Source organism: Aristolochia californica, unplaced genomic scaffold (genome assembly GCF_029961685.1).
Source record: "Aristolochia californica isolate CCGP_79_NKW_82.1479 unplaced genomic scaffold, dmAriCali1.0.hap1 SCAF_1, whole genome shotgun sequence".
Taxonomy (NCBI): Eukaryota; Viridiplantae; Streptophyta; class Magnoliopsida; order Piperales; family Aristolochiaceae; genus Aristolochia; species Aristolochia californica.
The window spans coordinates 8,618,376-8,642,628 of NW_027181770.1; the positions used below are offsets into that span (position 1 = coordinate 8,618,376).

At 36.7% G+C, this 24,253-nt stretch overlaps 3 protein-coding genes across 3 annotated transcripts; all 3 read right to left on the bottom strand.

The window, feature by feature from the left end:
- Positions 1–2,020: 2,020 nt before the first annotated feature.
- LOC137945755 (agamous-like MADS-box protein AGL29) lies at positions 2,021–2,647 on the bottom strand. Its single transcript, XM_068791762.1, has one exon. It carries the CDS (start codon positions 2,645–2,647, stop codon positions 2,021–2,023), a length of 627 nt encoding a protein of 208 aa, XP_068647863.1.
- Positions 2,648–15,523: 12,876 nt separating this feature from the next.
- On the bottom strand, positions 15,524–16,611 carry LOC137944667 (endochitinase EP3-like). Its single transcript, XM_068790384.1, has 2 exons — positions 16,161–16,611; positions 15,524–16,062 (listed from the first exon to the last, which is right to left on the bottom strand). Exons 1-2 carry the CDS (start codon positions 16,576–16,578, stop codon positions 15,653–15,655), a joined length of 828 nt encoding a protein of 275 aa, XP_068646485.1. The 5' UTR covers positions 16,579–16,611; the 3' UTR covers positions 15,524–15,652.
- A 6,249-nt stretch (positions 16,612–22,860) lies between these two features.
- On the bottom strand, positions 22,861–23,854 carry LOC137944685 (endochitinase EP3-like). The gene is made up of 2 exons (XM_068790406.1): positions 23,434–23,854; positions 22,861–23,331 (listed from the first exon to the last, which is right to left on the bottom strand). The coding sequence occupies exons 1-2, from the start codon at positions 23,852–23,854 to the stop codon at positions 22,928–22,930; spliced, it is 825 nt and encodes a 274-aa protein (XP_068646507.1). The 3' UTR covers positions 22,861–22,927.
- Between the last annotated feature and the right edge of the window lie 399 nt (positions 23,855–24,253).

The following is a 24,253-nucleotide window of genomic DNA, read 5'->3' on the forward strand; positions in this document are numbered from 1 at the left end:
ATTCGTTTCATTTAGTAAGAAACCAGCACCTAGGAGTGATGCTTTTCAAATTACAGAATGGTGACCACAACAAGCGAATTGAATGGTCCCTTCCACTCCCAACTGACCAGATTGCCAGGTTACTACTTGTCACTGCTGCATACCCTCCTCCCTCCCCCAAACAAAATCTTCTGCATCACGAGAATTGGGTCCACTCTTTCCAAGACAGAGCAAATGGTGTTAGCAAACTTGACATCAGATGTGTCACTCGCAGAATGCTTGAAGCTTTCGATGACACTTTTGTGAATTCACGCTGGGTTTGAAACCATAGCACAGAAGATCCAATAGCAGGCTCAAAGCAAAAAGCTCGGTCGGGATTCGTCTTAAGTGAAGGCACCTGGAATCTCTCACTAACAATTTATGGTCACCGATGTTCAACCCTCTAAGGTACCTTCAAGGAGTTTCATTTTCTGGTTTACACATACTGGCCTTCACCGTGAAGCTGACTTCAGATTTCTCTCACAGCTTGCAGACCACCCAGGAGGGGAGAGTGGATCGTCATGAAATTTCTCTGTTCAATACCATCTAGATGATTAGATTAAGGCAAAAAATTGATATTCAGGAGAAAATGAAAAAAAAAAAAAAAAAAAAACCTCCAGGGACTATTGACCTGATTCAGTGCAGAATTAATGAAAATGTCATCCTCAAGCAATTTTTCACAGTACTCGAAGCTCGTCTTCCTGCCTCCCAATGTCTCAAGAACCCACTGCAGATAGAAACCTTTCAGTCTAAAAATCCACCTAAAATATGACCTAAAAACCCACAGCTATTAATGCTTAAAACTAAGCTCACCAGCCTATGCGACCAAATGTGGTAGTTTTTAGCATCAAAGGGCCAGAATTTTCTTTGTGAATTGAAGTTCCAGACTGGTTGCTTCAGTTCCTAGTTTCTCTGCAAACCCAACATCTGTGATGCCTGTAGAGATCCATTCTTTGGATAGTATACCTTGCTAAAGACATTAAAATGGAAGCCAAATATTATTTTACACTACCATTGAATTTAAAACAATACAAAAATAGTATCGTAAAGAAGAAGAAAATTGAAGGCATTTGCTAATGAAGAAAGTCAAGGGACTTTTTGTCATTGAAGTTTCGTGCATGATGCGGCACAATAGAGGGCTAGGTTTGATCCCCAGAATTGCCTAAACCTATTGCAAGGACCATGAAAGATGTGCCTAAAATTAACTGCAGACTGATCATGATATCCTATTCCTCTCAATTGGATGTCCAAACACCTCGAGCTGTTCCCATGGAGGGTCAGATACATTCTTGATGAGGTCTCAGAAATTGTCTCCTCATGGACAAATCAACTGGTTCCATATCCTAAGATCAGCCAATTATCTGCCTGAGCAGTTTTCAAAAGGAGTCTCTAGGCAGATTGGGAACTCTCTCCCACTGTAATCATGAGATGCTTATTCTATATCTTGTATAAGCATTCCTTGTTATTTTGGGTGCTAATTTGCATCCCTTAATAAAATCATACCGCCATTTAAAAAAAGAAGAAAAAAAAGTGTGGCCTACAATGCTGATGTCAAATAAAGGTGCAAAACTTTTGAACAACATGGTTTTTTCTTTCAACAGATAAATTAAACAAGTTCTATTGCCCATGATTTGACTGAGATGAAAGATGGAAACTCAGCTCTAGAATTTTGTTCCCCTGATGCTAAGGAATTAGGAAAGTCAGTAAAAATGACAGTCATGAAAAACCTAAGGAACATTCAATCAGACTACATAGGACTTGCAATCTTGAGGCATAATATCATCACTGACAATTTAGAAGAACAGAGAGCAGATAGCTAGTTCATTGATAAACGACACTGTTGAAGTGAAGACAATATGATGTGTGCATTGTGATTAATAACTGCCACACCCTGAAGACAATATGAAACACTCCGTCAAATTACAGAAACACACCCTGTGAAGACAATAAATACAGTGTAAAGAATTAAAGAACTGAACCTCAACGCGGGATGATTCCAAGATCAGGTCTGGAAGCCAAGAAAGTAGTCGGGGACATCCAGCGGCGGCAGGTCATCAAAGAAATCTTCCGATGAAGCCGAAGGTTCGGACGAGGACATTCCGTCAAATTCGGATGCTGGCGAAACCCCTTCTTGATCGGTCCCTATCAGAGACCTCTCAAGCTCATGAACTCTTTGTGTAAGTGCAACTCCGTCGACTTCCGATTCTGGCGAAATTTCTTCTTGATCGGTTGCCATCAGAGTCTCAATATCATGAAGCAATTGTTGTGTCTGGTGACACTCCGTCAACTGCTCCTCAGAGGCCGCCTTTGCCGCATTGGCTTCTTGTTCCTCCCTATTGGCGACGACGCTGCATTGGTCCAAGTCGATCTTGTCGAGGCAGAAATTTTCGTCTTCCACCGTCTTCGGAATCATGTTCGTCTCGCCTTGGTGGTAGCGGTGGATCAAACCCTCGTCTCCGAAGTAAAATGGCCTGCCGGCGGGAGAGAAGGCAACGACGACGAGGTTAACGCCGGTAAGAATGGAGAGTTCATAAGCTTTCTTGAACAGTCCCTTCTTCCGCTTGGAGAAGGTGACTTGCAGAGCTTGTCGATCCTCAATCTTCTTCATCTCCACCTTCCTCTTCCCCATTGCCTTTCTTTCGCTCGCTTTTCTTGCTCTGGCGCGCTGCTCTGCTCTCCTCTCGCGCCAAAACTTGGCGGTGAAGAAAGAAAATGAGATTTCCGTTAGGATATGCGAAGCTTTATAGATATATAACAACGGGAAAAACGTGTTACTTAATCAGTGTTAACCCGGTGTCAAGAGACTCGACTGAGCCATTGGAGTTGACTCAGCGCATGTTATTCTAAGGGGGGGTTAGTGCCCCAAAGTGGATTCTTGAAGATCAAGTCATGTCCAACATGAAGATCATGTCATGTCATGTACATGAAGATCAGGTAAGAATTTGTGTTAGTGTTGACGACTTCATATGCACTGGAAAACAGTTTCCAGTGTTAGTGCCCCAACATGAGAAAAACATAAAAAATAAGAGAATTTCTAAACCTTTATAGTGCACTTAATTACAACATAATCCTTAAACCCCAAATTAGGTAAAACAACTATTATTACTACACGAATAAGTTATTTAATGTATAATTAAATATACTAATATATTTATTAATTGAATTAGATATTTTATTGTACATTAATATGGTAATTACATGAGCCAATTAAATACCTACACGATTAATTACAAATAATAAATAAATAACATTATAAATAACAAAAACGAAAGTAATACGTTGAGTTATTAATTTATTAATAACATATGATATACTTTAACCTAAAAATGAATAATTTAAGAGAAAAAATGGATCTAATCATAACTTTAACACACTATATATTTGTATATAATATATTTTATGTATTATTAATTATTAATATATTATCACAAAATTTAAAACTATTGGTTTAATTAACTATAGCAATCGAATAATTATGCCAAAAATAATTTATCAAATATTTATTTTAACAATATTTTAATTATGACTATTAAATCACTATTTTAATATAGTAACTATAAAATAAATATATTAAATAAATAAAAATAATTATTTATAAATAAAAATAATTATTTTATAAATAAAAATAATTATTTTATAAATAAAAATTATAAATTAATAATTTTTATGAAGATCGTTTAATTTTTCCTAACTTAGGAAAAATTAAACCATCGTTGTCTTCCTTGGTTGCGAGCCAAAGGGCAACGACGATGGCGACGGGGACGGGCTAGTAGGCGACGGCGACGGCCAGCGACGACGGCGGGCAACGACGATGGCGATGGGGACGGGCTAGTAGGCAACGGCAACGGCTGGCGACGGAACGAGAGAGGGTTGCGGCAACACCGAGAGAGGGCTGCGGGAACGAGAGACGGTTGCGGAACGAGAGAGGGTTGCGGCAACACAGAGAGAGGGCTCCGGCAACACCAAGAGATGGCTGCGGCAACACTGAGAGAGGGTTGTGGAAGGAGAGAGGGCTGCGGCAACACTGAGAGAGGGTTGTGGAAGGAGAGAGGGCTGTGGAAATGAAATAGCAAAGAGGGTGTGCGGCAGAGAGCCCCCCGAGAGACAGCCCCGCTCGACGAGAGAGAGCCCGCGCGAGAGTCATGTAGATGATTCTCAAAATCGGGCGGAAAGCACTTTTCGCCCGTTACTCTTGAGACATGAACTCTTGAATCATGTATCTTCATGTACATGACATGAATTTTGGCTCTCCCTAACGACATCAGGACATGAACAGCGTAATGCGCATGAAGATCATGTCCTGAGTCATGTGCACTAACCCCCCCTAAACGTAGTCTTTTACCTCCATCATTCTAAAACACAAGTTTAAAATAGTTATATTGAAAATTAGTAAATAATTGATTGTTATTTTCCTTTATGTATTCTATATTGATTACAATGATTAATTAAATAATTATTTATTACATTAAATGGGTTAATTGGTTGATTAATCCAAGTGTTATTTAATTAACTATTTAATTAGACTTCAACATGTGAATTGGTTAATTAAATAATTATTAGTTACATTAAATATTTTTTATAATATTATTCTTTTTAAAAGAGCTTGTAGACTTATGAAATGCTTAATCATAATTTAATTTTAGTATATATTTAAAATTATTAGATATTTATATTATTTTTTACTATTATTCTTTTTAAAAGAGATAGTTTTTTTCCCTCGGAGGGTTTTCCCGCTTTTGTTAATAGGAAAAAAGTTATCTAGGAGAATCAAATTTTTTTGTAGCTAATATTGTTCAATCTTGGTAGTTAAAAAGAGAAAAAAATATATATTATGAAGATATGGAAGTGAAAATTGAGGACAAACATAGAGGAAATAAAAATAAAAAATTTAAATTTAAATAGAAAGGCTAACAGAATCAGAAAAAAAATATGGAAAAAGGAAAAAAATAAAAATATTAATGTATCATTCCTAAACTTTTCCCTTCAATGCAAATTAATGTCACTTCTTAGTTGCCTGATTACTAAAACCAGATGGAGAGCTTATAACATTGATGTTTTCGGTGAATGTTCTTCCTGCGACTCTTTTTCTTAAATTGATATTTGATAATACTTCCTTTGGCTTTGGAATCTCAGTAGGGGCCTAAGAGAGCTTTTATTGGTGAAAGTGAAAATGAATTATTTTTTTATGTTAGTGCAGTAGCAAGTACTTTCTTGTGTTAATGTGCACAATAAAAAATGTAGTGGAAGCAAGAGAATAAATTTATTTGATAGTTTTAACTTTGAAGAATTTAACTTTTTAATTAACAAAATAAGCTAAAAATTTTCACAATTAAAAATAAATATTTGTTTAATTAAATATAACAAATAAACATAGTAACTTTTATAATGTTTAGATAATTAATCAAATAGGGTATTTTAATCAAATTTTGACTTTTAAATATCTTATTTATCACTCTTAAATTAGTAATTTAACATAATATAAAAATTCATTAATACTATAAATATTTAAATTGGGTATTTTATTAATAAATTAAGATAGATTTTAGTTTAGTCAAAATTAATAAAATAATTACAAGTTAAAATAAAATTATTAATTTAATCAATTTTAAAATATAGAATGCTTAAACAAAAATATTTACTTTTATTAATGTCTAGATACTTGATCAAAATCTTACTTTTACAATATCCTAATTATCACTCTTAAATTAGTAATTTAATATAGTTTTAAAAGTCATGAATATAATAAATAAATAAATAAATATTGTATTTTATTAAAAAATGATATAGATTTTAGAGTAGTATAAATTAATAAACTACTTAGAAAGTAAAATATTTTTTTAATTTAATTAATTATAACAAAAAAACCTAAAAAAATGGTTACTTTTATAATTTTCAGATGTTTGATCAAATAATTACTTTTACAATATCTACATTATCACTCTAAAATTATAATTAAATATATGATTAAAATTCATGCATTATATAAATAAATAAATAGGATACTTTATTATAAAAACTTTGATAGAGGTTAATTTATGTTAATGCTATGATAAAATAATTTCTTTGTAAAAATACTTAATCATGAATTGATAGATTTGTAAAAGTGCACAATTTTTAGTATAAAAGTAAACGTTTAAATAATAGCATGTTTAAATATTTAATATAAAAAATCAATCCATGATCAAGTAACACAAGTACAACACAAATATAACACGTTTAAATATTTAATATTAAAAACATCAAGTTAGTACCTATGAAATATAACCTAAATGTTCATATTCATTAAAATACAATAATCAATAACTACGTCACATATGAGTAGCTAACACATCTAAGAAATATGATACTCTTAAAGATGGTACATCATGGTCACTTCGAATATTTATTTGTTGGTTGTCATCATCCAAAAAATCATTACTATCCAAAAAACCATTACTATCATTGCTATTTTCATCATCATTTACACCATCGCCCTCTTCATCTTCTCTACCAGACTCATCACTTAAATCATGGTCTTCATTTTCAAAATATCTATGTAATCGTTTGTATGTATATAATTATGTAATTCACAACAAGCAATTACAATTTTTTTTCTGGATATCAAAACCAATGGAGGAGCATCTTTCAGTATTCACAAACCGATCTTTTAAGGCCCATAAAGTACACTTAATAGTAGTTCTCAAGGATGAGTGTCTTTGGTTGAATAATTCTTTCTCATTTTTAGGAGGATTATCTCCAAATTCTTGTAAATGATAACGAGTGCCTCAATAGGGAGCCAAAAATCATGGAAGATTTGCATAACCATCATCCACTAAATAATATTTATCTACAATAAAAGATATATTCCACATGAATTAATCGAAAATAGTAATAGATAAAAAATAATATGTAAAGAAATGTTATTTACCTTTAGGTAGCCAGAGTTTATTTCATCTCGTCAAACGTAAATCAATTGCTAATCCCTCCTATCCAGCAAGTACATAAGTGAATTGTATGTCAAATGTAATGTTGCCATTACATTCTGTGAGAGAAAAACCCTTCCTGTTCCATAATCTTGGTTGTTGATCAAACGGGGTGCGAGCTTTGATATGAGTTCCATCAATAATCCAATACAATCCTAATGACATAATTTCAATTAATACAAACATACATTTGATATTAACCTAAAATTATTCATCAAATGGCTTTGTTGTTACCTTAAAGTAAGGCCATTTGATATAATAAGAGTGTAATTTGACAATAGCATCCAACACCTTATTAAAATATTTGCTTATGGTCCAATTTATCTATCAAACATCTATGATGTGACACTGTACGATTGTTGTTGACCAACTGTGAGAAAAAAATACGCAAGTTATTCTTCCATTAAGATAGTCTTTATATCTAATAAGAATTTTACACTCTTTAATATCTCAGCCAATTTGAGAAACACATTTTGAATCATCCTGTAAATTTTTTAAAATTTAACAAGTGATTTTTCTTATGGCTTTTTCAAATACAATGGAAGCCCAAACCCATAAGAACGTTGTACATGCTTATTACAATGAAATAGATAATATCTTTCCATAGATAACATAATTGTGGTGAAGACAAACATAATGCCAATCTTTTGTTTGTCCGACAAATTATCCATGAATACCTGTAAAGGTACACATTTATTAATAGAAAGAAAGACGCATACTAATGTTTGAACCAAAAACACAGAATTTGTATCAATGAAAAAGCACAACATATACCAAAACATTCATATCGTTAATTGCAATACAATATGTATCAACGCAAAAAAAACCTTGTATCAACACAAAAACAAACTATGTACCAACTCACTCACATTGTTATTTGAAACACAACCTATAAACACACAAAAAACAAACCATGTATCAACACATTCATATCGTTATTTGAAACACAACTTGTATTAATGCAGAAACCTAAACACAAGCACATCCCTATCTTCACTACAAACACATATCTATCTTAACCACAACCATATCTATATCTACAACCACATCCATAACTAAAGTCACATCCATATGTATTCATACACATCCACAATCACAACACATATTCATCCACAAACATAGTAATTAACAAAAACATAATAATTCAAAAATATAATGAGATTGATAACAATTTCATCCAAGTCTTACAATGTCATACCTAACAAAAAAATTATTAATGAATATCAGACGTCCCAAAGTCAATACAACCATAAAAGTCTCAGTACAACATCGATGATTACCATTCACGGTAGTTAAAATAAAGTCAATCACGATGTTCTCCACTGTCATCCTAATGAACATGTCCTTCTTATCTACAGTGTCCAACCACTGAGGAACTCAATATTTCACTTCTCTCTATAGGTCAGGGATTTCTAAAAGGGTTTCGTACCATGGAAGTCTTGTATTGTCATATTTAGTTTGGAAGACATCCATACATGATTTTGCAACACTGGTCATCGCATCAATGAATCTGCCAGTGTCATTAGGGGATATTTGGTACCTCTTCCTATAAGGAGTAGAAGATGATGCAGACTTGGATTGTTATGATGGCTAGCCTCTTTGTTGCTGCTCATGTACATATTCATTACCACTAGAGAATGGTGAAGGGATCTCGTCAAACAAGGAGAAAGAAATTACTTTCTCCATAAAAAGCAATATGCTAAGTGGACCATTTAATAACAATGGAGATATACGTAAAAAATAACTAACTAAACCCTAAACAAGAAGTTAGCAAATGAACATACCGATAGGCTTTGATGAGAAAGATTCAAAGATAAAATAACTTTTATGAAAATTAACTATCTACCAAGACCTATTTCACACGGTCTGAAATTAAAACCATAACCAATTAAAATTAAACACAAGAATTTTAAATTCAATTAACCCTAAACCCTAACAATTGAAAAACCTAAACCCTAAACACACTGAAATTGTAACTTTATTAACCCTAAAGCCTAACAATTGAAAAGCCAACACATAGAAATTGCAATTTCAATTAAACACAGACATTAAGATTCAATTAGATTACAATTAAACACAAAAAATAACTTTAATAAATCATTAATTGAATTTTTATTTATATTAAATCATCAAAGATTTTCAATAATCAATTAAATTTCACTTAAATTGTATAAATATAGATATTTAATCATCACTTTAATTTCAATTAAACACAAAAATCAAGCATTCAATACCATTCAATCACACATAAATAAAAAAAAAGAATATTGAACATTTATAGAATGGGGGTTAGATTAAAATTCGATTGAGTGTGGTTGAGAGAAATTTTTTAGGGCTTGGGCTATGAGAGAGGGGTGACGAGAGGATGAGAATGAGAAAAAATTTTGGGCTTAGGGTCCGAGAGAGGGGGTGGTGAGAGACAGGGAAGTCGAGGAAAAAAGAGGGAAATCAAAGAAAGAGAGGAGTTGAGAGAAGGTGTTTGGGGAATAGAAAGATTGCGAGAGGAAAGGGTACGGTTTTGAGAGACTGGGTGGAGAGAGGATGAACAGAGGGGAACGAATAAGAAGGATGAGGCTTTTAGGGTTGAGAGGAAGGCATTACGGGCTAGGGCAAGGCCAAGCAAAGGCGATAGGGGGGTAGCGGCCAACTGAGAGGGAAGCAACACGACAACACGATGAGAGGAAGCAACCAGTCGGCGGCGAGAGGAGCGTAGAGAGAGCTGAGAATTGAGAGGGAAGCAGAGAGAGGAACATTGAGCGAGGTGAGGGTTGGGAAGGAAAATATTAAGTTATGGAGCCTAATTAATGCCTCAAGCAGAGCCAGTATGCGGATCAAACTTTGAGGTATGGTCACCATGGGGGTGGGGAGCCACCCTCCCTAGGGGATTCAGGGGTGGAGTCCCTGCCAGGTCTACGATATATTTACTGTTGTTTCATTAAGGTTAGTTTGGGGATTTCACACTTGTATTACGGTTGCCCTATTTTTCTCTTTATATTTGGGGGCATCGTTGTTAGGGTTATCACCCAGAGGAGGATCATCAGTTGCGGCTAAGAGAGGTTACAAACAAATATTTGAGTGTGTATGATTTCTCTTGTAAACTATTTCATCTTCATAGTTAATTACTGCAGTGGTGGAAGACAGGACGTAGTCTCACCTTGAGGCGAACTTGCAAAAATCTTGTGTTCTTTGTGCTTGTTTTTTCTTCTTTTTCTGTGATTATTATTATTGTTCTTATTAGTTTTGAATTAGGGCATCTAATTCCAAACAAGTGGTATTAGAGCTTGGTTTGTGATTGAGAGCAATGGTTGGCAGAGAAGGATCTACACTTGGAATCAACAAGTTTGATGGTATGGATTTTGCGTTCTAGAGGATGCAAATTGAAGATTATCTGTATAATAAAAAGATGCACTCACCACTTTTGGGTATGAAACCAGAATGTATGAAAGATGATGAGTGAAATCTCCTTGATAGACAAGTGTTGGGAGTGGTCCGGTTGACACTATCGAAAAACGTCGCTCATAATGTGGTATTGGAGAAAACCAAAACGAGAATGATGAAGATTATGTTTAATATGTATGAGCAGCCTTCCGCAAATAGTAAGATACATCTCATGAAAAAACTATTTAATTTAAAGATGACAGAAAATACATCAGTGGCAATGCATTTGAATGAGTTTAGCATGATTGTTAATCAATTGACCTCCGTTCAAATCAAATTTGACAATGAGGCTCGTCCTTTAATTCTTTTGGCGTTTCTGCAAAATTGTTGGGTGCCTATGAGGGATGCAGTCAACAATTCTATAGGCAACGAGAAGTTGATCTTTAATGATGTTCGGGATACTATTCTTCATGAGAAAGTTTTTAGAAAAAACTCTGAAGAATCGTCGACTTCTAATTCTGCCCTCAATATTGATACTACGGGCAGGAATTTCGAGAGGAATTCCACCAAGGGCAAAAATAGATGAAAGTCAAGGAACGGAAGGAGCAAGTCCAAATTCGGAAGGAACGTGGAATGTTAGAATTGTGGCAAGTCTTGTCATATAAAGAAGAAGTGTGGAGCACCGAAGAAGGATGAAAACAAAAGTGATGCTACAAATGCGGTGATTGAAGAAGTACATGATGGTTTACTCTTGTTGGTTGATAGCCCTATTGACTCTTGGATGTTAGATTCAAGGTCATGGAGAATTATGTTGCTGGATATCATGGGAAGGTGTATCGTGCTAATGGAGAACCTTTGGATATTGTTTGTATTGGTGATGTCAGTTTGAGGATGTCAAACGGGTCAATGTGGAAACTTCACATGGTGAGAAATGTGCCAAAACTAATACGTAATCTGATCTCAGTAGGGCAACTTGATGATGAAGGTCATAATGTGACTTTTAATAGCGTTGCCTACAAAGTCACTAAGGGAGTCATGGTTGTTGCACGTGGAGTTAAAACTAGAACTTTTTACATCATTTCCAATTGCAGAGACACGGTTGAAATTGCTGATGTTGATACTGATTCTAATTTGTGGCACTATATGGTCGGTCACATGAGTGAGAAAGAAATGAAAGTACTTAGTCCAAAGGGAATCTACCAGGGTTGAAATTTGTAAACAACTGTTTGTGTGAAGGCTGTATTTGTGACATACAGAAAAGGGTTAGCTTTTCTAAGGCTAGAAAAGAGTAAAAAAAAGCAAAATTGGAGTTGGTTCATATAGATGTGTGGGGACCTTCAACTATTACCTCCTTTGGTGGTTCTAATTACTATGTGATATTTATTGATGATGCAAGCAGAAAGGTATGAGTTTATTTTCTAAAAAAGAAATATGATGTTTTTGATACATTCAAGAGATGGAGAACAATGGTTGAGAAAGAGATATATTTGAAGGTGAAGTGCCTGCAATCAGATAATAGAATACATAGATGATGATTTCAAACGTTATTGTGCTAATAATGAAATCAAGATGAAGAAGACAATTCTTGGGAAACCTTAACAAAATGGTATGGTTGAGAGGATGAACAAGACTTCTAATGAGAGTGCTAGGAGCATAAGATTACATGCGGGATTTCCAAAGATGTTCTGGTCTGAGGCTATTATCACCGCTGCCTATTTGATCAAAAGAGGTCTTTCAATACCATTGGATTGCAAAATACCAAAAGATGTTTGGAGTGAAAAAGAGGTAAACCTTTCTTTCTTGAAAATGTTTAGTTGTGTTTCTTATATTCATATTGATTATGCTATTTAGAAGTAAACTTTATGCTAAATCCAAGATATGTTTATTTGTTGGCTATGGTGGTACCAAGTTTGGCTATCACTTACGGGATGACCGAAGTCGTAAGGTTATCAGGAGACAAGATGCGATCTTCAATGAAGGTGCCCTTTATAAAGATAGGTTGGGAACAGATTCTGAGAGCACAAGTAATGAAGCTAAGAAGTCTGAAGTGATTCAGTTGAGAGATCTTCTAGGTATTGAGATGAAGAATATTTCTCAAGAAGACAAGGAAAACATACCCCTAAAAGTAAATCAGAATATTGATAAGGAAAACATACCCCCATAAGTAAATCAGAACATTCCAGTGAATGAACTCAAGAGATCTGCCAGAATTAGCAGACCACCATAAAGATACCCCCCTGCATTGAATAATATTTTGTTGATAGATAAAGGTGAACCAGTGAGACATGAGGAAGTCATGCAAGTTGATGAATCAACCAAGTTGGAGTTGGCCACGAAGGATGATTTGGATTCACTATTATCTAATCAGACATGGTAGTTGTCTAAGTTACCAAAAGGGAAGAAGGCTTTCCAGAATAAATGGGTTTATCGAATAAAAGATAAACATGATGGCAGCAAGCGGTATAAGGCAAGACTGGTTATAAAGGGCTTTGAATAAAAAGAAGGCATTGACTACACTGAGATTTTCTCTCCAGTAGTGAAATTGACTACTATTAAAATAGTGTTTGGACTAGTACCATATGAAGACTTGAACTTAGAGCAGTTGGATGTAAAGACAACTTTTATTCATGGTGATTTGGAGGAAGAAATTTAGATGAGGTCGTCACATGCCTTCAAAACACAAGGAAAGGAGAAAATGGTGTGTAAACAGGTTCCAAGAACTTTTATGGTCTTAAATAGGTTCCAAGACAGTGGTATAAGAAGTTTAACATCTTCATGAGTAGTATTGGTTTCTTGAGGTGCCAGGCAGATCATTGATGTTATGTGAAGAAACTTGATGACTCCTACATTATTCTATTGTTATATGTTGATGACATGTTGGTAGCAGGTGCTTGCAAACAAGAAATAGATAAGTTAAAAAGGGACTTGTCCAAGAAGTTTTCTATGAAGAATTTGGGTGCTGCAAAACAATTCCTTAGAATGGGGATTACTAGGGATACTGATGTCTTGAAACTGTCACAAAAAGAATATGTGAAGAAGGTGCCGAGCAGATTCAACATGAATGATGCAAAACCAATGAGTACTCCTTTGACTAGTCACTTTATGCTATATAAGGAGCAATCACCTTCTATAGAGCAGGAGAGAGCCTACATGGACAATGTGCATTATCTTTCTGCTATTGGCAGTCTCATGTATGCCATGGTGTACACTAGACCAGACATAGCTCTTGCAGTGGGAGTTGTGAGTAGATAACTGAGTCATCCAGGTAAACAATATTTGGAAGCAGCGAAGTGGATTCTCAGGTATTTGAGTGGCACTCTGGACTCGGCCTTACATTTGAGAAAGTCAAACTTGGGATTACAGGGTTATGTAGATGCTGACATGGCTGGAAACATGGTAGGAAGAGTACCACTGGATATGTAAACACATTGGAAGGTAAAGAAGTTAGTTGGATCTTTATGTTGCATAAGATAGTTGGTCTTTCAGCTATTGAGCAGAATATGTCACCATGACCAAAGCTAGCAAAGAGATGGTATGGTTTCAGTATTTCTTGGAAGAATTAGGTCTCAAGCATGCAAAGAATGTGTTGTATTGTGACAGTCAGAGTTCTATTCATTTAGCAAAGAACTTTGTTTATCATTCCAAAATAAAGCACATACAGGTGCATTATCATTTCATTAGATTGGCCATTGAAGATGGAGTATTAGCACTTGAGAAGATTCAAGAGAGTCAGAATCCGACTGATATATTGACAAAGACTCTTATGATTGAGAAACTGAAGTTTTGTGCAACTTCAGTTGGACTTCTATCTGAAGGTTGAGAAGTTGTTTCCGTAGCAAAGGAGACATTGATGATGGATTAGTTTCCTAGTGGAAGATTGTTAAGTTGTGGAGTTTAATTAATGCCTTACACTGAGTTGGTACACGATATATTGACTACTATTTTATTAAGGGTAGTTTGGAGATATCACAGTGGTATTATGGTTGCTGTAGTTTTCTCTTTAAATTTTGGGGCATCGGTGTTAGGGTTATCACCCGGAGGAGGATCATCAGTTGTGGTTGAGAGAGGTTAGGGAAAAACTCTTTAAGTGTGTGCGATTTTTCTTGTAAACTATTTCATCTTCTTGGTAAACTACAACAACGGCGAAAGACAGGACGTAGTTTCACCTTGAGGTGAACATGTATAAATCATGTGTTCTTTGTGATTATTATTATTTCTCTCGTTAGTTTTGAATTAAGGTATTTAATTCCTAACAAAGATAGCAGAGAGTCGAGAGAGATGGATGCAGAGAGCGTAGAGAGTGTCGAGAGAGGGATGCAAAGAGCATCAAGAGAAAGGATGCAGAGAGCGTCGAGAGAGAGGGATGTAGAGAGTGTTGAGAAAGAGGGATGCAGAGAGAGAGAGTCAAGAGAGAGGGAAGCATAGAACTACGAGAGAGCGAGTGAAAGTGAATTGAAAGGGTGAACCCTCGAGTTTCACTTTCACTTTCCCTCGGCATGCACTAATAGGACCGTAGTCACGTTACTGAGATGGACCTTTTGTTTCATAGAAAAATCCTCTTTTTTTAATCTTGTCGATTAAAAGCATTGCCTAAGAGCATTCATATCATGCACAAACTTCCATCTACCCAATTTACTAAACTTTTTCATAACATTTGAGTAAACTACCGAGCTTCGTATTTGTGGTTGTCTCTCTTACTCCTACCTTAGTACAAATATACTCGAATCTAGCCCTTTCATAGGATTTTTTGAGGCTACAGTGATATCTACAAAGATTATCATTGTTACTATCCCTAAAAAAATCATTATTTCCCTATCACTCCATTATCTTCCCCCCATCACTTATTGAACTTACTAACCCTAGTCCACAACCCTCCATTCTAGGACATTCCCAGCCCTACCATCACCTCTTCCCTTTCTTAATGTCAATGGTCATATTGAAATTGTTCTACATACTCTTACCCCATCATCCCCCTACTAGGAGCACGTGCTCTAAAGATAGGCCCCAATCGGTTCTATGTTTTTACTCAAATTTGAGTCTCGCCAAAGCAATGGCAACTCCTTTATTCACTTCTCCTACCTCTGAATGCACCCTATTTCTATTAATTTGGTGCCGTTGGAGTTGGATTTGAGTTTGGGATGGAGACTAGAGTGAAAAGTGGAATTTGGGAAACTACGTCCCTTTATTTCTTCTCTTTTATTCACTATAATCTCATACAGTGGCAGATAGAAGAAAGAGGTACCATATACGGTGGAATCCCCTGGAATGTTATTATGCAAGTAATTTTTCTAGCTCTAACAGTTGAGGTTACCACCTGGACTGACTCCCAGTTGGCCACAGTACTTCTGGAACAACTGAATGCGGCTAGCAGCTTGACCGGAGGAGCCGCCGCATTCGATACTGTTGATGGCTCTGATCGTTGCTCCGAATCCTCGGCCGGACGTTATGGCGGCGTGGACATTATTCATCCAGAACCAGAGTGCCGATTTGAATGACACGATGGGATCAGATGCCACAATCTCCGGATTTCCTAGGCCGTCGAATCCAATGCTCCTTCCGGCAGCCCCGTAGTTATAGTTCCATGTCAGTTGCAGAGGCCCACGTCCGTAGTATCTCTTGTTGGGGTTACACGGGTACTCAGCTTCTCTTTCCCGGTCGCAGTAAGGGTTATTTGGGTCAAGATTCTCTTCAACGAAGCACAATCCTGCGCAACAAGACAAAAACAAATTAAATGTAAAGGTGTATTCTTTTCAAGGACAGACGACATAACGGAAGGAAATGTATGGCAGAGAAGAAACCAACGTCCACTCTCGTGTGAGACGTGAGCGAAGAAAGCGGCAATCTCGCGCTTGGAGTCGTCGGCCGACCCCGCAGTTCCGAAGCCGGTGTAAGACTTGAGGGCCTCTAGAAACGCGGCCCGGGTGTAGAAGCCCCGAGCAGGACAGTCTCCGGTGGCTTCGTTTTTAATTCCGTCGAAGAACGCCTGAGTAACAAGGTCCGGGACTGACACCCCATTGCCACCGGATGGCGCATCGCATGGACCTTCTCTACATCCTAGCCCGCAGTACGCCGTGCCCTTCCCACAATACCCGTACTCGCTGCAGCATAAGTCCGGCGCACACCCGCAATTCTGTCCCAACACGGAGTCCGATAGGAATCCTATTAGAATTCCGGTGAGAACTATAACCGAAAAGGTGCCACTGAGCTTCACGAAGGCCATGGTTTGAGCAAGGGAATAGCAAAATGAAACTAAGACAAGTTTGAAGTTTCCTGTCATTTGAGATTCCGTTGCGTTGAGGTATTTATAGACAGAACGAGATTGCGGTGAGAGAAACGGTTCACAGGCTTGAATCTTGACTCGCAGAAGGCAAGTTCAGGTACGAAACGAAATGGAGAAGATGCCAGCACATTGTGGAGCCCTCGTAGCCCGATCGGTCTAGACTCCGGGGCCATGGACGCAAGCGATAGGATCACAGACTTTGACCTTGACTAAGTAAGAAGCAGCCATGAACAGAGAAAATACCAACGGCAGGTACGCAGGCAACTTGATAAACTTGATGAACAGTACAGACTTTGACCTTGACTAAGTAAGAAGCAGCCATGAACAGAGAAAATACCAACGGCGGGTACGCAGGCAACTTGATGAACTTGATGAACAGTGAAGCCGCATTCATTAATTTCCAGTCAAATCTCCCGGGTGAGTCGGCACTGTGTTGTCCAAAAAGAAAAGTAAATATTTTTCAAAAAAATTTGGGACCTTTTGTTCTTTGCTGAATGATCAATCTTTTCAGAGTTTTCGTTCATCTTGCATGAATTTGGCAACAGATGTACGAAACTGAAAGTGAAAACATGTTAGGTTAGGGAACTAACTTTTTTAGTCACAGGAAAGGTCCTTGGACATTGACATGGAAAACCAGGAATTGTCCTCCTTTTTCGTTCATAATGCTTATTACCTAACTTTATCCTGGAGGTACTTTTCTTCGGTAATTCAGTTCATGTCTATCTTCATTCTGGACTCGCTTTTCTTCGATTAATAAGATATTAGATGCTTTTGAGCTATGAATTGAGATACCAGGTATTGTACATGAGTTGGTTTAATAACACCTATTAAAAATATCAATTAAAAGAAGTGAAAGAAGCTCAGAGTTTTAGACCAAATGTGTAGATTATAGAATCTAATAACACTGTTTTTGCTCTTCCGAATTTAAGGAAGACCTCCATTTCGAAGCCAACGATTGGGATCTACTGCTCCCAATGAATCAGCAAATTGTATTCTTTGCCAATTATAGGAGAAGCATGAGAACAATACAAGTGAGGAGATGGACTTCATTCATGTTATCTCTGTAATTGGTGGGGAACAGTCATCTCTTACTTTCATTAAACCCTCAATTAGAACTCATCTCCTACTCCATTTAACCCTCAATTGGAACTAAGCGACTCCTGTGTGCTATTGGTTAGTAGTAGTGGGTTCAACCCCATTTATGATACATGTGTATCGAGAATAGGGGTGAGCATGGATTCAGACCAGGGTTTAGGTTTTTTAAAATCTGAACCCAAAACTCGAATCCAAAACCCCCTCTCGAAAAAACTCAAAAGCCCAAACCCTAATATTCCATATTTGTTCTTCAATAGCTAATACATACATCTTGCAACTGTTCTAAATCTATGTGCACCTTTTCCTTTTGTTTGAAGGAGGGACCAACCCCACCATGCCCACACGAGGTGGCATGATGAGTCATCACACGAGATGGAGAGGTGGAAGATTTGGTACTCTTCATTGATTAATGTAATTGATTGATCTTCCTTTGATTGATGTAATTTAGCTAATCATGATTGATGTAATTATGGATCCTAAATCTTCATGAATTGTTTCCCTAAATATGTAATGGAAATGGTATTGAATATGGATCTTGGTTGAAGTCTTCAATCAAGCTCTCCTCTTCTCAAATTCGTGGAAGAATATCTCTCCTAGCTTAAAGTCTCTCTTGTCCCTTTTCTCTTCTCTCATCTCTACTCGAGCTCTCTTTCTTTACTCTTTTCTACTCTTCTCCCTCTCTCATCTTGCTCGAGGATTCAAGCATGGGGTCCTAAATTCAACACCCTTAACACAACAATTGTGCAATTTAATCGATATCTCATGCTCATCACTTAATGTGTCTAGTTTAGAGAGATTCTCATTGCCAATTGCATTTAATTTATCTTTCTAAATATTTTCACCAATGAATAGCTTGATCAACTTCTAGTTTTTTTACTAGGGATTAACATTTGACAATTAGCTTATCCACATCATATTCATCGTTTTCAATTTCAAATCATACCTCATTTCCAAGACCATAAGAGCTTAGTTCACCATTTCTTCTTCAGAGGCTTCACTTTCATTTTTTGAACAAGAAATTTTTTTGTGTCATATCTTAGCTTTCAATGACTTCTTTTTGGGTTTCTTAGCTTATTTCTTCTTTAGCTTTGTCTCTTCTTTCTTCTTGAGTGGCCCATTAGCAATAAAGTTATATTTGCTTCCATATTTGAAGCACTTGTTGTTCACCTTTTTGAACTTTTGGCTCGTTTATCATCTTCTTATTGGGTACTCTTTGCTTTTCTTATACCTAGAAAACCTTTTGAATTTTCTACCAAACAAGGCTATGCCATCATCATCCATATCAGATTCACATTAAAGTCATCACTAGCATTTACCAACAAAGCATTTGTTACTTTCTTTAGCATGTTTTCTTCTTTCTCAAATTCTTTTAAGACTCATTTTATATATACGAAAATTCTCCATTAACTCATCAATTGTCACTGGGTTTATAACTCTAGTGTCATTTATGGTTGTAACCTTAAGCATCCACTGCTTGGGTAGACGCCTAAAGATTTTATTCACCTTCACATTTTGTTTGTCAGTGAAGGTAGTGTCTAATAGTGCTAGTTTGCTTGAGATTTCATTCAATCTTTTACTCATGCTCTCAATTGCTTCCTTGGGCTCCATTTTAAACTTTTTCATATACATTTATAAATATATTCATTTTGGTTTCTTTTACTTTAGAAGTTTGGCCATACTTCCTTGCCACTAGATGCACCAATAAGTCTTGAGTTCTACATAGAATATAGAGAACATAGGAGCATGTTCAATGCTTTGTGATTTATGGACACTTTCTTTTAATCCACATTAGTATACTCTCCTTGGGGATTTTTCAACTTCCGTGTCACCTTCCCATTTCATGGGAATGTAGAGCCCTTGAGTAGTATTTCATTCTAAGAGAAAGTGGCAAATGCCAATGAGAATATTTGTTTCCATTAACTCATATCTTATTCTATATTTCTAATAAGAATAATTGTTTCTATCAAACAAAGAGGGTTTCAGTACAGATATGCTAGTGACAAATATAGGGGAAGAATTATGGCTAGATTTTGGTGGATCTTTGATATTCAACCTATAGTTTTTACCAAACTTCAAGAGTATACTTATTCTGATTCTACTTGCAAGGTCTCACAAAGATGAACCTAGAGGAGATCTGAATGACAGTTTTAAAACTAAAGCAATAACTATGAGCAATTTAAACAAGAAATAAGCAATTAACCACTCGCCTCAATTTTTTACAATGGTTCACATTAAATATTTCATATTACTAATCCACTCCTAGGGAGCCCTTGCCCTAGAATTAAAGCATCCATGTACTAAGATTTGCTCAATGACATTTGTTGGAATATATGAATAAGTTGGAGTATCATTGATATAATTACTTTATGTTTTTGGTCTCTTCTGTAATCTTACTAAGGTAAGGGTATAATTGTAATATTAGTACTTTTAGCATCTATAAATAGAGCTTAAGAGGGAGATTTTGGACTAAGTCCTTAACCCAATTTTTTTTTCCTCTTTTCTCCCCAATGCGTGGACTTATCTCTTCTTCTTCCTCCTCTTCATTACCCAAGATGTAATATATGGAGTCTTGAAAATCAACATGGTATCAGAGGAATGATTGATTTTTAGGACCCAGAGCTATGATTTTTTAGGATCCCATCCAATATGTACAATATTGTCTGGTTGTCTTATTTGGCAGACCAAGCCTTTGTCTAAGATGTCTAAGTAATTGTGTTTTTCTATTGGGCGTAAACAAAGACTCCAGAGTTTTGAGTTACTGCTTGTTTAATGAGTATTGTTGAGCACAAGGAAAATCAGATTGCGTATGAAGAAACAACAGACCACCGAGGTTGTGCTTTCTAAAAATCATCTCAGAATTTGGCTCGCAAACTCTGTTTCATGTTGCTGCTACTCCTTATCTGTTGGTTGCATTTTCTACTTTGTACGTTTGCTGCTTTTTATGCTCTAGCTTTGGGTTAATTTTCTGTTACAAAGACCATGAAGCAATAGCTTCTCAGGCCTTTCTGACGTGCTCAAAGATTGTCATATAGAACTCAAAAAGAAGCCTTACACAAAGACGTGAACAACACAGATTTGTTTGTTTGGAAATTTTCTTCTCTCTGGTAAGCTTCTACTTCGTCTATCTTCGTCTTCTTTGTTGTCGGGTAGAAGCAGAGTACGAGAAAGTTGGAGTGATTAGCGAAGTGTGGGAAGACCTCATCAACGACAATAAAACTTAAAAGATGCTAGACTACTAAAGCTTTTGATCCTCTTAATCTGCATTGCTGTTTCAGATGTCCCCATGTGAGATTAAAATTTCTATCTTGGGAGTTGCTATCAATCTTATTTGATAATTGTTGTCGGCATTGGTCCATATGATGAAGAAGTTAAATTACTTAGGAAAATAAAGCACACAATGACTCTGACTTCTTCATCTTATCTTCCTTATCATTCTATTACCCTTTTATTATTTAGCAGCATTTCTTCTGTCATCCTTTATTTAACTCTCGTTATCCCCCTTTGGTGTGTTACTTTGGTTGATTCTTTTTATATATGTGGGTGTTTTTAAGGGTATAATTGTAATATTGGTACTTTTAGATTGAGGGGATTGTTAGAAGATATGAATAAGTTGGAGTATCATTAATGTAATTAGTTTATGTTTTTTGTCTTTTCTTCACTCTTTCTAGGGTGAAGGGTATAATTATAATATTGGTACTTTTAGTATCTATAAATAGAGCTTACAGGGGAGGGTTTAGACTAAGTCCATAACCCTATTCTTGCTCCTCTTTTCTCCTCAACGTGTGCATTCTTCTTTCTTCTTCTTCCTTTTCTTCTTTACCCAAGATGTAATTATGGAGTCCTAAAAATCAACAACATCTAAAACAAAAACCTACTATGGGTTCAATTATCGCACTTGCCCAACACTTAGGACTTATGGCCAACAACTACTAGGTATGCATCCAAGCCTAATTAAGGGATTTTGATCAACTATCAATTAGCTTGATCGAGTCTAGATTGGCTTGCTTGCAAATGCAAGGGTTATTAGTTTATCTAGTCCAAACACAATTAAGCCTCTTGATAAGCAAATGTTACATTCAAACTCAAAAGACAAGATTATACCCAATCCTAAGGTGCTTCTACTTGCAATTCACCACTTTAATGGATTATATTTAAAATAAAAGGCACTCAAAACACTGGAAAGGTGGTAATATAAGGAAGTCTACTAATCAATCACTCAATATGAAGATGTTGAGCCTAATGTGATATGAAAATCAAATGACAAATACTTAATAATCAATAAACCATTTACTGAAAACTGATTTCAAAATCCAAACACTGAAACACTTTGCTTTGACTAAAAATCTTTGCAAATTAGCTTCTTTTTTTAGTTTTTGAGAGGGGCTATAACTTGCAAATCTCAATGGAGGCATTTGGGGGTTTTGAAATTCATCGAGGCATGGGTATCAAAATATTTGGGGTGAGTTTGGTTTATATAGCATGAATATCAACATTCAAAAACTACTTGTTACAAGTGGATAAGGTTATTTTTTGTATTTTGTAAATGAGAGATTCAACTAATGCTTCACTCGCTCTCAACACATATGTGTTATTTTGACTATGTAGAATAACTTGTCATGATGTTGCTTGATGTTGATGATATTGTTATTACTAGTGTTGATACAATTATTATTCAAGAGTTAAAAAGTTCATGTTACATCCTTTTTCTAAATGAAGAATTTGGACTTGTTGACCTATTTTTTGGGGCCCGGAAGTTCGCTCTTTGTCACTAGGGTTATTTGTGTCATAAGAGAAAGATACCTTATAATATAAAAAGATAGAGCTCTCGGATAATTATATCCCTGAAACTCCTATTGAACTCAATGTTAAACTCTGTTTACATAGGGTGAACCCCTTTCTAATTACATTTTATATTGGTTGGTGATTGGTAGTCTTGTTTATTTGAGATTGAGCCACGAGACGTTAGCTATGTTAAACTTGTTCTTCATAGATACTCTGATGCTGATTGGTCTGGCAATATCATTGATCGACACTGTACTATTGGTTTTCTATTTTCCTTGGTGATTCTTCAATTTCGTGGAAATTTTTATGTGAGAGAAGTTCCACTGTGACTGAGAGTGATTAATCTCTTGAAGCTACCATGGAAGCAGCTCAGTTTATTTCATCTGCTTTATTTAGCTTACAGGTACATCCTCTAGCACCGCAGGTTCGGACCAGTGCTCACACCCAACTGGTTACAGTAGCGAGTGAACAACTGAACTCGACTATTCACAGCGCCCGTGTTCCCACCTCCGCACTCCCCGCCATTGATGGCTCTGATGGTAGCTCCGAAACCCTCGCCTATTCGGGAATGGACTCTATTCATCCAGAACCAGAGCGCGGTCTTGAACGAAATAACGGGGTCTCTGGCCACAGTCTCGGGAGCACTTAGTCCGTTGAACCCGATGCTCCTTCCCGCAGGCCCGTAGTTGTAGTTCCACGACAACTGAAGCGGCCCACGGCCGTAATAGCCCTTTCCCTGTACGCATGGGTACTCTCTGTTGCTCTCGTCGCAGTAATCCCTGGAGGGGCCTCCATTTTCTTCGATGTAGCACATCCCTGTAGATACAGAAAGAAGAGTAAGTAAGATTGCTTGTTTGAGCTACTTTCAACTATATACCTCCTCTATCTAAAGATGCGGCGACAAGATGGAACGCTTACGTCCAGTTTCGTGGGAAACGTGAGCGAAGAACGCGGCAATCTCGCGCTTGGCGACTTCGACCGAACCCGTACGACCGAAGTCGGGATACGAATCGAGTGCATTGAGAAAGGCTGCCCGGGTGTAGAAGGTGCGGCCGGGACAGTTACCAGATGCTTCATTTTTTATCCCATTGAAGAACCCTTCAGTGACTACAGAAGAGACAGAGACGCCGCCGCCGCCTGGACGGGTGCACGGGCCCTGCTGGCATCCTTCACCACAGTAGGCGTCGCTCGTTCCACAGTAACCGTACTTGCTGCAACAGAGGTTCGCAGCGCAGCCGCAGTTCTGGCTCACGACTGACTCCGGCAAGAACCCGCCGAGGAATCCGACCAAAGCGACGGCGAGAAAGATGGCTCTCATTCTGGGTGCTAACAGTAACATGAAGAGAAAAGGAAGGATGGGTGAGTTGTACACAAAGAGATCACCTCTACTTATAGCAGCTGAAACAGAGAAAGACAAGAGAGCAGTGGAAGACCAAGACTTAACTTGGGCGGCAGCCGAATAAATTGAACGAGTCAAGAGTGCACATACTCAGTAAGATCAAAATTGAAGCAGAGTCTAGAGTCTCCCTTCCCTGTTTTCATTCGTAAAGTCAAGCTCTTATTAATGTCAAGCTGTTAAAATTAAAATATAGTCTTATCTAGTGAAGGGAATTTTACAAAATTACCCTTTTTTAAACAATATTAACAAAAATAACCAACTTCCAAACTTAATATTAAAAATACCAAACTTTAACAGTGTGTATAGTCCTAGATTACAAATCAGCTTCCTTACGTCACA

Bases quoted from the DNA above. Each gene is read 5' to 3' on its own strand.
- LOC137945755 (XM_068791762.1), bottom strand. From the start codon at position 2,647: ATGGGGAAGAGGAAGGTGGAGATGAAGAAGATTGAGGATCGACAAGCT.
- LOC137944667 (XM_068790384.1), bottom strand. From the start codon at position 16,578: ATGGCCTTCGTGAAGCTCAGTGGCACCTTTTCGGTTATAGTTCTCACC. The intron at 16,063-16,160 runs GTTGGTTTCTTC...CTTGTTGCGCAG, and splicing joins CGTCTCACACGAGAGTGGAC to GATTGTGCTTCGTTGAAGAG.
- LOC137944685 (XM_068790406.1), bottom strand. From the start codon at position 23,854: ATGTTACTGTTAGCACCCAGAATGAGAGCCATCTTTCTCGCCGTCGCT. The intron at 23,332-23,433 runs GTAAGCGTTCCA...CTGTATCTACAG, and splicing joins CGTTTCCCACGAAACTGGAC to GGATGTGCTACATCGAAGAA.